Raw genomic sequence first — 15,511 nt, 5'->3', positions numbered from 1 at the left:
ATACAAGATAAGTGACAATTTTTGTAGAATGTCTACTTTTTGTTTAATATTTATCAATCTTGCATTTCATTATGCCATAGATAGATTATTGCCTCTTAGTAAGACACTAAATCAAAGAATGTAATCCTGGAAATAGAAGTTTCAGGAAGTATCTATTGAAATTACAAGTCTGTTAGGTGACGTAAAACAGTGCAGATTAGAGAAAGACAACCAGTCATTTATAAATAGGATATCTAGTAATAGATTAACTAAATAAAATACATACAGTGTCAGTCCCGGAGTGGTACAATAATACTGTTAGAAGATTAAAGTTCATACCAAAGAAAAACTGTACCAGCTTCAAGGAAGTCTTTGTGGACAGAGCATTTTTAAGACTCAGAAAGGTAAGTGATATACAACACATGGATTTGGATTACATACTCAATCTTCAAAAATATCGTGGGTCTGATTCAGGAGTTAAAAACAAAAATTACCTCCTCAGTGCAGCCAACACTTCTAAATGAGCTGAGTGAGCTGGGGCCAATTTAAGGGATCCCAAAGAGGGTTCTTTTTCTGGGGGGTGATGGGGAGATACAGTGTTCATGTTAGGGTCTGAGGAATTGGAGAAGGGACGCTTAGAGGACAAGGATGGCCTGAGGAACATAAAACTGGATAATGTAGAATTACAGGTTGTCAGCACAAATAATAAATATACAATATTAGAATGTCTTATTTAAGAATCAGCAGTTTGAGCACATTTCGTAATTGGCCAGTAGCACTACATCATCAATCTAATGAAAATGACCAATTACCTTAAAACTCCATAAGAAACTTATGCTATGCATGAAAAATTAATTTCACTGCACTTTACAGGTGCTGTAAATGGCCTAGACTCTCAACAAGATTCCTCTGCCTCCTAACTGAGCTGCACAATGTGTGGGACTTGACTTTCTTAAAGAGCCAACTCTTTATGATGATGGGCCATTAAGATGATTTATTAATTATTCCATAATTACAAGCTGTTCTCATTTTCATCAGAATGTTGCCTGGTTGTAAAAAATCTTTAGTAAATAGAAACAGAAGTCTACTTTAACTTTATTCATTTTTCAGAGGAAGAAAGCATTCAGGAAGTCAGGAGAGATGATATTTTGCAGATGCCACTTGTGTATTCAGGCTGTAGGGGATATTGTTAAAAATGCAGGAGGGGCTGTTTCTTCCACTGTTCTGTCCCTAATTCTCTTCCCAAAGTGATTAATTTCCAAATACTGCTGTTGCTTTGTTCCTGAGCTAAAGAATCTCAACACTCATTCCTAAGCCAATTCACCTAAACATTGATTAGTTAACATTCCTTCTAAGCAAGATTTATATTTTCTTCATGTAATTTGCTTTCTTTTCTCATTTTTCTGCAATTATTGCTTCTTCTTTCCCCCTTACTTACCTGTATTTGACTCCTTCCTCCCCACCCCCACCCCCTCACCCCCACACACACTGTGTCCTACTAATATTATTTCAATCTTCCCTTCTGTCACTGGGGCTTCTCCAGCCCTCCATGCTTTACCCACTGTGAATGAGTGGCAGGTAAATCAAAGGTCATACTTGGAGTGCTCCTGACCAGGTAGGAAGCCTTATACTGGATGTATATAGAAGCCTCATTGTTCATGTTGTGCCTTTCTTTACCCATAGCATGACAGACCCCAACAAAATGATTATCAACTTGGTCCTCTTTGGCATGACACAAAGTGGAAAAAGTTCTGCTGGGAACATTCTGCTGGGAAGCGTTGACTTCCACAGCATCTTTGCTCCGTGTTCTGTGACCAAAGATTGTCACCTAGGCCGCAGTTGCCACCTGCACAGCTTCATACGTCGGGGGGGCCAAGAGATAACCCTGCAGGTCCAGGTGTTGGACACCCCAGGCTATCCGCACAGCAGCCTGAGCAAGACACAGGTGAAACGGGAGGTCAAGGAGGCCCTGGCACATCACTTTGGACAAGATGGTGTGCACCTTGCACTGCTGGTCCAGAGAGCAGACATGCCTCTCTGTGATCAGGAAGCGTCCTCCCCAATCCAGATGATTCAGGTAAGACAAAGAGGCAAGTACATTAATGTTGGTATTCTCATTTGTAGGATATTTTTCCTGATAGGAAAAATCACTAAAAACTGGATAAAATGGTAGTTTAGTTTAAAGCACAAAGTGATGGTCACATAGGACACTCAGTAAAGATTACTTGACTTTTCCCACCAAGAGTCATTTTTGTAATTTCCTTCAGGGGAATTCAGTCAGCTATTTTACAACTGGGTCATAGAAAAAAAAATAAAAATAAGATACAAAATTTCAGAGGTTATCTAAGTCTCAAAACCTCAAAGAACTGAAAATCTGAGTATGTTTATAAAGTGTGGTCCCCAGAATATCTGCATAAGAATCACCTGCAGATGCTTGTTAAAAATGCATATTCATCCTAGAGCTACTGAAACACAGTCTCTAGAGTGGAGCCTGAATATCTGCATTTTAATAAACTCTCAACATGGTACTTAACAACATTCAAGTTTTGGAACCACTGACCTACAAGACTGACTTGCAGGCATTCAATGTTAAGGGGACATAATAGTTCACCAACAAATGAGTGTTTGTTCACAGATTTGGTCACTGAACACTGTTTACTGAGCACCTGCACAGAGCTTAATGATTGGTGAATAAGACATGGGACTGCCCTCAAAAAGCTTACAGTCTAAAAGAGACAAATAGGTAAACAAACACGAATGAGACAAGGTGTTAAGTGCCCAGACGTGTGATGTACGAGGAGGCTTCACTGAGACTTACGTTATGGTGAATATTCAGGAAGATCAATGCTTTATTTATAAAAAAGGAATCAGAAATTTCTGGTGCTTTGCTTGCCTCATCGTCTGTGGGGTCAGTACTCCTCCATTCCAACCATGAGAAGGAGACCTCGGGGCAAACATAAATAACATATGCCACCTCTTGCCTAGTGACCCATCCCTGCTAGTTTGTTTGTTGTAAATTGTTAAGTTGGATGTTTATTCAGACAGTCTAGTGGACAAGCTGGATGGAGGGGAGAGGTCTTGAGAAAGCGGATATAGCAAGAGCTAAGAAATGGAAGGAGTAAAACCTGTTTATAGGAGAGACCCACATAGACTATGACCAACAATTCCTGGAAGCTGCTTCTTGAGTGGCTCCATTGTATTCAATCTCTTGATTTCTAGTCTGTGTCCACCCAAGTTTAACTGCTGGGCTTCACTGTTATTCTTCAGCAGCCTCACTAAGCCACTAAGCTCAGTCCACTATACCCATGTCTATTAGAAGCTCTGCAGGTAAACTATTTGGAGATTAGGAAGCAGATATTTTCCATTCAAGAAGAATTTTCTGTGAAAGCGAGTCTTCTTTTGGTCCAATCTCAGACCATGCTGACGAAGGAGCAGTTGTGGCAGAATGAAAGTATATTTTGCTTTAAAGAAGGATTTCTTTTATTTTAACTAATAAAGGCATAAGATTATTCTAAGTGACAGACATACATTTTGTTTTTCAGTAACTGTGCATGTTTCTAAAAATGAAAAAAAAAAGCCCATATGTAATCACAAGAAACTAGTGGAAAAAATTAGGGTGACAAGAGTATAAAAAATAATCCTCATCATCAAACTCATGAAAACTCAAGGATATGCTGCACAAAAGTAAAGAAGAGAAGGTGACTGCAATTAAGAAACAATGTAGAATTTAAGAAAGCCCATAAACCTCCCCCAAACTATTAAAGCCTGCATTTTTAACAATATTTCTGCAGAAATCAAGTGGGGGGAACTTCAGTCCATTACATCAGAGTAATTTTAAAATGGTTTTTAAAATTCTTTTAAAGCTACTATTAAATATTTAGTTTAACTATAAATGGATGTATTTCACTGAGTGCATAAACAATTACTTCTCAAAAACTAACCTGACTCTTGCCATACGACTCAATATTTATCTCTATGATGGTCCTATGCTGAGCCAAAAGGAATCCTTTAAAAGATATACATTTTGAAAATAGATTTGTTCAGTTTTAGGATATAGAACAATATTGTAATCCCCTCCTTTATATACAAATGAATTAGATGCATACATGTCTCTGGTCTTTTTAGACAGTATCTGGCATATAGCCTTTTCCTCTTACAGATACCTTCCTTAAGGCAATGTCCAGTTCAGGCAGATAGGAGATGGGCTGAAGCCAAGCTGAGATACAGAATACTTTTGTTCCCAGAATAAACAACTTCCCCTTCTAGGAGAATTTAGTAGCTTTAGTAATCCTCAGAGGTGTCCATGACCCCTGGGAAGCCCTGGGAAGTTCCACCATGGACCTAGAATGTTGCCTAAGCACAGGCTGGCTGTTGATGACCTTCTTGCTGAAGCTGCCTCAGATGCTGGTGGCAGCTATCTGGGTGGCTCACAGATTGGGAGCAGCTGCAGAATGTCTGAATACTCAACCGGACCAGCAGCTGTTAGGAAGGAGATCCCTTTGTTCCAGATATACCTGGATTTCTTTTTCTTCCTGGCTGAAGCAACATGGAGACTGGAGCTTCTGCCTTCTTCCTCTTCCTTTCCCCCTCTTCTTGAGCACTAATGCCTGCCATGGAAGGAGTCTGCAAGGCCAGTTCCAGGCAGATGGCCTCTTCTTCCCTGTGCCTCCTTGTTGTCTCTTTAAATATCTCTCCCAATTGTGTTCTCCTATTTTGGAGAGGGGTTATAGGATACTGGTGTGACAATTGAAACATTTCCCCAAAATGATCCCTTTTTCTTTATTTATGTTAGGCCATCATTAATTTAAAGCAAAATGATGGAGACATCGGTGAGTCATTTCCCCAAAATTGGGAAATAAAGGGAAATATTCAAGGGGAATTACTATTTGAATGTTTAAAAAAAATCCACAAATAATGGATCAGAGAAGATATAAGTAAAATCATCTTAAGAAAAGAGTTGATATGCAAGCCAAGATTCTCCAGGAATTGAATCCAGGAATTGACTAAAGTTCACATTCTTTCCACATCATAGTATCAAGTATTACTAATGTGTACAAGTGAGCTTCAAGCATGTACTGTTGTTTCATAATCAACAACTTGGCTGATGATGTCATTGAATGGGTGTGTATACGAAAGATTCAGAAAAGCCAGGAGAGCCTGAGAATACTAAACAAAGAACATGGGCTTAATCATTAAATAGAATTAGTAAAAAAGAGTCTTTCTACTTTCTAGGTACATAACTATAAATAAATTACTGAAACTTTCTTGACTTTAGTTCCTCACTTGTAAAATGGGAATAATTTTACCTATGTTAAAAAGTTCTATGGGTTAGACTTAATAAATGTGAATTGCCTGGCATTGTGCCTGATTTAATTTGGTTCACAGCAAATGGTAAATTACTACTATTATTGTTGTCATTTTTATTATTATTGTGATCACCCAGATGGTGATGAGTGCTCATTCAAATGAACTACTAGATATAGGCAACATATTATTGAGGTTAAGTGCATGGGTTCTGGAGTAAGTTATACCTCAGTTCAAGTTCCAACATAGCTATTTATTTGCTTTGTGACCTTGGACAAATGAAGTAGTTTCTGTAAACCTTAGTGTCTTCCTTGGTAAATTGGGAATGATACTTCATTGGTTTGCTTTGGGATTAATGCCAAGTTAACACAGCAGTGAATTTTTTAACCCAGCCACTGAAGCATGGTATGTGCACAATAAATGTTAGCTATGGTCAATGCTATTTGTTGTTGTTGTTGTTAGTATTAGTTTTATCTTAAAATAGAGCATATTATTTGTATAAATAGCTTTCTTGGTATTATCATGATAGGCTTCAGAAGAAAGTAAGAGTGAAATCAAATTTACCCAGGCCTCATGAATTTAGAAAAAAAAAATGTGGGAAAGAAATTCACTGGCTCAGTAAGGTTAAACTGAGAAGCCCCCAATTTACTGGCAAGGACATAGGTCTGGCAGTTAGGGGGCTTTCATTACAGGACCAAGTCTGTCAACAATCAGCCACATGGCTTTGGCCAAGGCATTTAGCAGCAAAAGCCCTCAATATCCTCATCTGTAAAATGAGGCAATTTGGACGGCTGATCTCGAAGGTCTCTACCAGCTGAATAGTCTCTGAATCAAAATTCACATTCTCATCTAACAAGGTCTTATCATTCAGCTTTGGCTCTCTGAGAAAGAAATGTGGCATTTTAAGTGGGATGAGAGTAAGAGAATACCATTAAACGTAAAGAATGGTCCTCATTGTCCTCCTTTTCCATGGTAATTTTTTCTCAGTTGATGTAATAGTTGGCTTTTTTTAAAGTTTCCCCCTAAAAGTCCAGATGCTATGATTTCATCAACCACAAACAAATGGGGCAGGGCTGGTGAGGTCCTGGGAAAATGAACATAATTCCTGGAAAACACAGTTTATACTCTAGTTGTCCCAAAAGGACTAGGCGAACACATACCCATTAGTCCTCTGAAACCAAACAATTCATGATTGATTGTAAAATTTCCATCTAGCTTAGCACTATATTTAAATTATTAACACCAGATAACTTACATTAACTTATCTTGCTGTTGGATTTTTAAGTGAGGTATCAATCAACTGTGATTATTCTTTCTCTGAGTCCATGGAGAACATGTTTGGCTGCTAACATGATGACTATACACCAAGCGACACTACTTTCAAATATTCCACTATTTTCTGGCCAAAAATCAATCTAAAGGTTATAAGCGAAATCAACCACTCTCTTCTATTTTTGGCAGTAATTCAAAAGTGCAATTTCTCTCACAGTTTAGGATATAAGCATCCTTTCATAAATGATTATCAACATGTAAAAACTTCCCAGTGGCTGAACATATGGAATCCTAAGTGGTATAGAGCTTACAAATCTATTATCCTTAGGTGATTTACCTTGTTTTCCCTGAATGAGATTATTGTTTAAAGTGGAGGAAATGTCTGGTGTAGACAAAGAGGAATGTGTTAATGTTACAGTGCAGAAAACCAGGAACTAAAGGAATACTGTGAAAATGATACCATGTAATGCAATGAGTACTAACCTTGAAAGAGAAGAAATATGCTATGAAATAATTATAATCCTTTAACTCAGGAGAGGACTGTTTGTGCCCCCAATTATTTTGCCTGCATTCTTATAAGAGTGATAATGACAAATATGGCCCAAGTATCAACCAAAAAGTAGCTGTTTATGAACTTTAGTGTAAGCATATCAATATTATGACAACTATAAGGCCATACCAATGTGTGATGTTCACCAGTGGGTAAATATCAGATCTGACTCTAAATTTGAGAAATTTCCAGAGACAAGAATGACCAAGGGTCAAATGCAATAGTTGTATTTGTAGAGAAATAAAATCCCAATTATATACAATGCCTAATACTGCTCTTTCACTCTCTTTACTTAGAATGTCTTTACTGCCCTTTATTTTCCTTGTTAATTCCTGTTCATTTTTCAAGAATGAATTCAAGGTATCATCACATGCTGGAAATTTTTCTTGACTTCTCCGTTTTACCCTCACCTGCCACTTCAACTCCAAATTGGGCTGATAAATGTCTGTCTCTGTAGTGCCAATCAGTTTTTCTATCACAATACTTGCAATTACAACAAATTGATAGGACTTCTTTCCTGTTTGTCACCCTTTCTTAGTTCTTTGATGAGTACCCAATAATATCTGGTAGATGTAAGCAGGGATATTTTTCTGTCATGTTCCTCCACTGTGTTCCTAGAAATTTAGAACTGACTAAAATAAAGTAGACTCTCAAATATTTGCTGAAGGAATGAATCATCTGGGATCTTTTTAAAATTCAGATCCCCAGACCCATCCCTAGAGATTCTAACATTTTTAGCAAGCCTCCCAGTGATTCTTATGTAAATGGTCCGTAAATATTTTTATTCCCAGATCCTAGATCTCATATATGTAGTATTTATTGGTTTTTAAACCATTGTTCATTTATTTCGCAACTCTATGATCCTGCCCTCACCAAATATCCTTTACAACATACTGAATATCTAGCAAGCACTGAAGAGGTCTGCTAATTTTGTTATTTCACCATTAGCTAAAATGGGAGGGTAATACGTTCGAATTTATATAGACCTATGTTCTTTAAAAGTTGGGTTAAAGTTTTGTAAATGGGTTTGTGTTTTACAGGCACGTAAGAATATGCCAATTAAAGTAACTCTTTGGAAGTTTCTATTGTAAAGTTTAGAATTTTTCTGTTAAAGCAAGTAATTATTCCCTAATGTACAGATCTTGAAACTTCAGATTTTCCTGAAGCAGGGCATTTTTAGGAGAATTAGAAATATACAATTCTTCTATGTGTAGAAGGACAAATTTTGAACAGGTATGAGGAAAAATTGGGTGCCTAGTCCTTGAGAGGGTCCCTCTGAAATAAATAAAAAGTGCAGACTATAGGCAAACACATGATAATGAAATACAGGAAAAAAAAATCTTTACAGGAAAGTATAATTTTGTTTCTGAAAGATTAATTGACCTTCTTCAAAATTAAACCTCCAAACAACAAAGAAACCTCTAAACCTACTCTTTTAACTGGTAGTGAGGTTCTAAGTTGCATATTAACCAACAGACATTTATTGAGAGTTCACGAAGTGCTTTGGCTAATATAGAAAGACATAGGATCTTGTCTTCAAGGAGCTCATGGTCAGATAAGTCAGCTGTATAAACAAATGGCTCATGGTTATAGTCACCTATGATCTGAAGATATTTCTAATTTTAAACATTTTGTCACAGAATTTCCCATAAGTATTTTCGTATTAGATTTATGTGACCTGATTCATTCTTTCTCCTTCCTTCCCTCCTTCCCTCCCTCCTTCCTTCCTTCCTTCCTTCCCTCCCTCCTTCCTTCCTTCCTTCCTTCCCTCCCTCCCTCCTTCCCTCCTTCCTTCCTTCCCTCCTCTTCTTCTCTCTCCCTGCTTTCCTTCTTTTATTTCTAATTTTTCAATATGTATTTTTATATACATTGAAAATATTTTTCCATACTTTCTATTTTTTCAAGATTTTTTAAAAACCAGAGTTTGTACTAATACAACTCTATCTATCAGTTTCCCCATGTCATTATAATGGCGATATTAGTCTCCCACTAAGCATCATGTTGAGCTTCAAGAGATAAAGCATGTATGTAAAGTAGTAAATAATGCCTGACACAGAGTAAGCTCTCCCTAAATGTTAGCTGCTCTTCTTACTTCCTTTCTTTTGACTATTAGAGATCCTGGATATTTCTTGCGATGTTTATTCCTAGGCATTTTATATTTTTCCTGCTATACTATAAAGTGGTGGCAATTATTGAAACATTGTGATACTGGGAGTTTTTGAATGGAAGGAATTTTATTTTATTTTCACATTGTTATGACTTCATATAACTTTTGGAAATATTCAAAAAAGTTAAATGATTATTTCTAGATGCCTTTCGTATTACATGAACAATTTGCCACATGTTGTTACTTCTGCTTTATGTCAGCTTATTTTCACTAATCAAACAAGAATTTATTACATAACCAACTTCCATATATTACTAAACAAAACAACGCCAGTCCTCAATATCTTTAAGCCACATTAGAAGAGTCATCTGATAAATTTTTTTTGATCCTATCCATGTGAAGTAAGGAGGATGGAAATTACAGTAATATTTTGTAGTTGTGCCAAATCACCAAATGTATTTTAATTTTAACTTTACTGTTTAATGTCAACTGATTAATCAATAGAGCATAACCATGTAATTATATAAGTTTTTAATAAATATTTTTAGTGATGAAGATAGTAACACTCCTGCAAAATAAGATAGGACATATCGCTTGGTAATGATCCTCTGACTTGAAGGAAGTGGTTTAACAGATTCAAGTTGACAGGCAAGTAAAAATGATTACAGAATATTGTAAATGTAATTATATTGTATGCAACATTGATAACATGCAGTTTTGAGGTCATGTATGCATCAATGATAACAGCACAGAAAGCCCTTTTTTTTTTTCAGAAAGCTTACCCATCTCCCTCCATTTGCTTACATAGTCAGATTCTTGACCCTATCTTCACTTCATATTGTTAGCTTTTAGAAACATAGGGTCTTTTAGCTGTCCATATTAGACCATAATAACTCCTTTGCTTATTTTTGAGGAATATTGTCCAAGGCAAACAGCTTTTTAACTTCTTCTCTCTTCTAGGAAATTCTGGGACATGCTTGGAAGAATTACACTGCCATTCTTTTCACCCATGCAGAAAAAATAGAAGAGGCTGGGCTGAACGAAGAACAATATTTACATGAGGCCCCTGATACACTGCTGACCCTACTAAATTCTATTCATCGTAGATGTGTTTTCCAATATAAGAAGGGAAATTCACTTAAAGAACAAAGAATAACAATCTTAGAAAGAATCATGGAATTTATAAAAGAAAATTCTTACCAAGTTCTAACCTTTAAATAAAATTTAGGTGAAAGGAAAACAGCATTGGGGTTTGGAGTCAGAAACCTGGTTTCAAAAACTAGCTTTATTAGCATGGACGTGGACCATATCTTCTTGTGAGAGTTTACATTGGTATAATCACTTTGGAAAACTGCTTGACCATCATCTACAAAAAACATTAGGGATCCATGATCTCTAATGCAAACCAATGACCCAACAATTCCACCCCTAGGTATATATGCAACAGAAAAGTATGCATTTGTGTATTAAAAGGTACACACAAAAATTGTTGTAGAAGAACTATTCATAATAGCTAAAAACTAGAAACTATCCAAACATCAACAGTAGAATGGGTAAATAAATTATGGCAAATTTACATGGAGGAATATTATAAAGTAATGAGAATGAGCAAACTGTAACTACATAAAACAATGTAAATTGCCCAAACATCGTGTTGAAAGAAACAAGCCAGACAAGGAAGATCACACACTTTATAATTCCATTTGTATAATAATCAAAATAGTACAAGTTAATCTAATCTAAACCACTCTGGTCTTAGAAGTGTTAGAAGTCAGGAGAGTAGTTGCCCTTTGGGAAGGCAAAGTGGGCAAAAGGAGGCTCTAGGGAAGCTTCTGAGATTCTGGTTACGTTGTTCTGTTTCTTGATATGGGGGCTGGTTACACAGAGTGTGTTCACCATGTGAAAATCTAACCACAAATATTTCCGATTAATGAACTAGTCAGTATGCATGTTATACTTAAATAAATGTTAAAAACAAATAAATTATTATCCATTTTAAAAATCTAACCCCACTGCTTACTTGAGGCTAGGAGGTGAGGAGAATTACCTAAACCTTTTCAGAGCCTGTTTCCTCATCTGGAATATACCTATTTCATAGTTATTGTAATGATTAAACAACAAGACATAGAGCAGATGCTCAATAAATATTAATTTTGCTTTCTACTTTCTTATAACCTGTAGTTACTATTTAGGTTTGGAAGCTTAGGTAAAAATTCAGAGAGTTCTGCAGCAAAACAAGTGTAATAATCACAATACATACATGTGAATAAAGCCTTGACTGAAGAAGAGGCTTCCTCTGTCTTGAGAGGTTGGCCACTTTTGCTTAGTAGGGAGCTTCAGGAAGGTAGGAAGCTTATTAGGTAGCTTCCCAGGCAGCAGTGAGGATTGAAGGAGAAGAAATCTGGTCAGTCACGTTAGCAAGTCTACCACCAAGTCGAAGTCCGAATACTTTCCTATTCAACATTTGCACATCAGCTTTATACTTTATAAAATGCTTTCACATGAATAATTCCCAATTTGTGAACAACCTATTTTCAAAAGGCTAATTTTTAAGTTGAGTTTTTGGTGTGCAGACAATGTACTATATTTTCATTAGAAATAAGACCATAGCAGGTGATTAGTCAGTCGCCCAGGTCAGTCCTCAATATTTAATGCTCAATATTTCCTGAACTTTAGAATAAATGGTATTAGAACACCTGTAATCATCATTTATAAAATGTTTCTATAGGAAAACAATACATAATACAAATTCTAACTTGAAACAACATCTCACTTTATTTCCCTGCCGGCCCATTCTCCTATCACTGTGGGTGAAGGATTGTGAAGTGTGGACCTCAACACCGGGGCAGAGTGTGGGAGTTAAGCAGGAATTGACAGTTCCCCAGGGGTTGGTGCTGTGGCAACAGAAAAGGACTAAGGCCAAAAAGCTAAAGAGGATGGTAGAAAATTCAGGTTTTGAGTCCTTCATATCCTTCATTTAAGTGATGTCAGCTAACTTTTCTAGAACACAAACAATAGTTTGTTTTCAGGAAAAATATATTGTGCAGAACGTTAAGGATTCAAGATCTCTGATGCTGACCTGGTGTTAATGCTGAGTAGAAGAAAGATGCCTTTGAAGTCAAAAAGGCTGTCTTCTGTGTTCTTCCTGAATTATTTAACATATTTTTAGATTTATATACACACACATACATACATATATATAATTTTATGTAAATATCCAAATGTCATTATAGTACGTAATTGTCTTTCTTTTAGATGTATTATGTTTTGCTTCTTTTGGTCCCCCTTAACTTCTCTCCTCCCCCCAACTCTCTTCCTCTATGAAAATCTCCCTATCAGACTCAGATAACTCATGTCAACCAAAAGCCTGGTATGCGCTCATTTGTATTTTTCTGCACTCCCAAATAATATCACTCTCTCTCTCTCTCTTCCTCTCTCTCTCTGTCTCTTGCTATCTCTCTCTCTCTCTCTCACACACACACACACACACACATGCACACACCACATGCATAACACACACACAAATAGTACATATATACACAAAAGCACATTGGCCTTTTTGTCCTTTTCACAAAACATTTTCATGTTATACACTCTACAGCATCTTTTTTCACTTACCATCACCTCATATAAATCCCTCTGTTGGGGATTGAAACATGTCCCCCACAGAAGACACATTTAAGTCTCAATCTGAGTTCCTGTGGGTATGAACCCATTTGTAAATAGGACCTTTGAAGATGGTATTGTATTATTAAAGGGTAGCCATCATATTTAGATAAGTCCAAATTGAATCAGAGTGGGCCTTAAATCATTTGGCTGACGTCTTTATAAGCAAAGGAAGTTGGACATGGAAGTCAGTGGAAGCCAGAAGTAGGAGAGGACAGAGAGAGAGATCACCACGGGACAGAGGATTGTCATCATCAGAACGCTACAGACTTTGGAGAAAGCATGGTCTTGCTGGGCTCCTGATTTTGGACTTCTAGTCTCCCAAACCGTGAGCCAGTAAGTTCCCATTGTTTAAGCCAGCCTGTGTGGTATTTTTCATAGCAGCCCGGCAGATACCTCCAACTCTAAAATATGACTCATATTAATTCTTTTTAAGGCTGATAACGTTTCATGGTGTACCTGTAACAATGTATGCAATTATTCCTCTATAGATGTATATTCCAGTTTTCTGCCACCCAAAGCAATGCTCCAACTATTCTTACATATATAGTTTTATATAATACTGACTTTTTTTCCCCATAAATTATATTCCCAAGAATGGGCTTTCTGGATTGAAGCATGTGTATATTTTAACTTTAATATTTCTTACCCAGTTTCCAAAAACATAACAAACTTTATTTTCAACAAAATGGATACCCTTTTCCTATACACTAGTTTGGTAAATGGAAACTCACATCTCATTCTTATCTTAATTTGCATTTCCCAGACTTCCACTGGATTTGAGCATTTTTTATTAACATATTGGTCATTTAGATTTGTTGATCTATGAATTGCTTCTTCACATTTTTTGCCTTGCTGTTACTAAACTCTTTGTTTGAAAGTGCTTGGAATATTTTAGAGGATTGGCAAATAGTATACTTGATATTTTTGTGCAGCTGGGTTAAAGTCTTGATAGGAAATCCAAGTTTCATTGGATTGTTTCCTGCTTGGCAAATTGGAATTTCTCTATGCATATCATAGATATTAATCCTCTTTCTGTCTTTTGTGCTGCAATTTTTTTCCCAAATCTATTATTTGCCCTTTAACTTTGTTTATGGTAAATTTTACCAAATTAAATTTTTTAGATTCTTATAGTCATACATTTCTATGTACATGGCATAAGATAGATAGATAGTTATATAGATATACATATCATCTCCTGGATAGATTTCTATATCTGTTCTGGATTCTTAATTCTTCTCCATGATCAATTTTATTTATACTGACTTTATTACTAGAATGATTTAATTATAATGGTTTTATATGATTCCTTGATATCTAGGAAGGCAAGTTAGTTTCTCTTGTTTTTCTTTTTTCAAAACATTTATTCTTATATATTCTCAGAAGGCTTTTACTAATTTCCAAAAACATATTAGGTGTAATCAACTTCAACACCTGTTGCTAACATCAGTTTGATAAATGTAAAATCATATCTCATTCTTATCTTGATTTGTATTTCCCAGATTACTACTAGACTTGAGCATCTTTTTATAAGCATATTTGTCATTTAGATTTGTCTATGAATCACTTCTTCTCATTTTTTGCCTTGTTGTTACAAAAATTTAGATACAAGTACATAGGATGTTTTTCCATTCCTCCCATCTTAATTTATGATTATTTATCTTAGATTGCCAGGTTGCTATGACAAATACCACACAAGGATTTGGCTTATCAACAGGAATTTGTCTTATGGTTTTAGAAGCCAGAAAGCCTGCTTTCTCCCTGCAGACTGAGCACTCTGATCCTGGCTGTTGGCAATCCTTGTGGTTCTCTGACTTTCCCATCACATAGCAGTGTCCTCTCCTTTCTGCCTTCTGTGACTTCTGAATCCTCTTTACAAATCCTCCAATAATAGGGATTAAGGCCCACCCTCATTCAGTTGGGCCACATTTTAACTAAAAATAACATCTTCAAGAGGTCTTATTTATACTGAGTTCACACCCATAGCAACTCAGATTAAGTATTCAGTATATGTCTAAATTGGGGTACATAATTCAATGTACCACATTATTTTATATTACTGTATTTGTTGTATTTTTTCTTTTCCCTTAGTTTTGCTGTTTTGATAAAGTTTCTATTAATTCCATTCTTCTCCTTTATAATTTGGAAGTTCTGCTCTAATTTACACTCATGAAGGATTACTTTCTTGTTCCTACATAATTCTCTAGTATTGCTTAATAGCAAGATAACAATTCCCTAACAAAGATGTTTTCTTTCCCCAATGCATCTTACCCTCAACAATTAAAATAAGATCTTCAGAATACTTTCATTTTCTCCCTATACTTTTCTCCCCTCCCAACTCTCCCCAAAGAAGAGGACTTTGAAATGTCTTTTTCTTTCCTTATATTACCAGATTTTGCTGAGATAATTATTTAATTCAGGAATTTCCCTTGTAGATTGCATCTTGTTTCTATAGACCTTTCTTTACAGTTATATTGCACATTCCCTGGTAGTCTGTTATTATCTCTTTTGATTTAATTATACAAATACTGGAAGGTTCATTCTTCACTGCTCTTTTCCTTCCTCTTCATCTTCCATCATCTTTCAGATTAGTGAGTTTTCCCAAGTAACATACTCTCTGAATACTAACATAG

The 15,511-nt window shown here is 36.0% G+C and overlaps 1 protein-coding gene across 1 annotated transcript; it reads left to right on the top strand.

Moving 5' to 3' along the window:
* The first annotated feature begins 1,663 nt into the window (after positions 1-1,663).
* Positions 1,664-10,484, top strand: GIMD1 (GIMAP family P-loop NTPase domain containing 1). Its single transcript, XM_037829026.1, has 2 exons — positions 1,664-2,056; positions 10,173-10,484. The coding sequence occupies exons 1-2, from the start codon at positions 1,664-1,666 to the stop codon at positions 10,431-10,433; spliced, it is 654 nt and encodes a 217-aa protein (XP_037684954.1). The 3' UTR covers positions 10,434-10,484.
* The last annotated feature ends 5,027 nt before the right edge of the window (positions 10,485-15,511 follow it).

This window comes from Choloepus didactylus, chromosome 3 (assembly GCF_015220235.1).
Source record: "Choloepus didactylus isolate mChoDid1 chromosome 3, mChoDid1.pri, whole genome shotgun sequence".
Lineage (NCBI taxonomy): Eukaryota > Metazoa > Chordata > Mammalia > Pilosa > Megalonychidae > Choloepus > Choloepus didactylus.
This window is presented reverse-complemented; position numbering and strand designations above follow the sequence as displayed.

Coding starts and splice junctions, on each gene's coding strand:
- GIMD1 (XM_037829026.1), top strand. CDS start 1,664: ATGACAGACCCCAACAAAATGATTATCAACTTGGTCCTCTTTGGCATG. Junction 2,057..10,172: donor CCCCAATCCAGATGATTCAG/GTAAGACAAAGA, acceptor TCTCTCTTCTAG/GAAATTCTGGGACATGCTTG.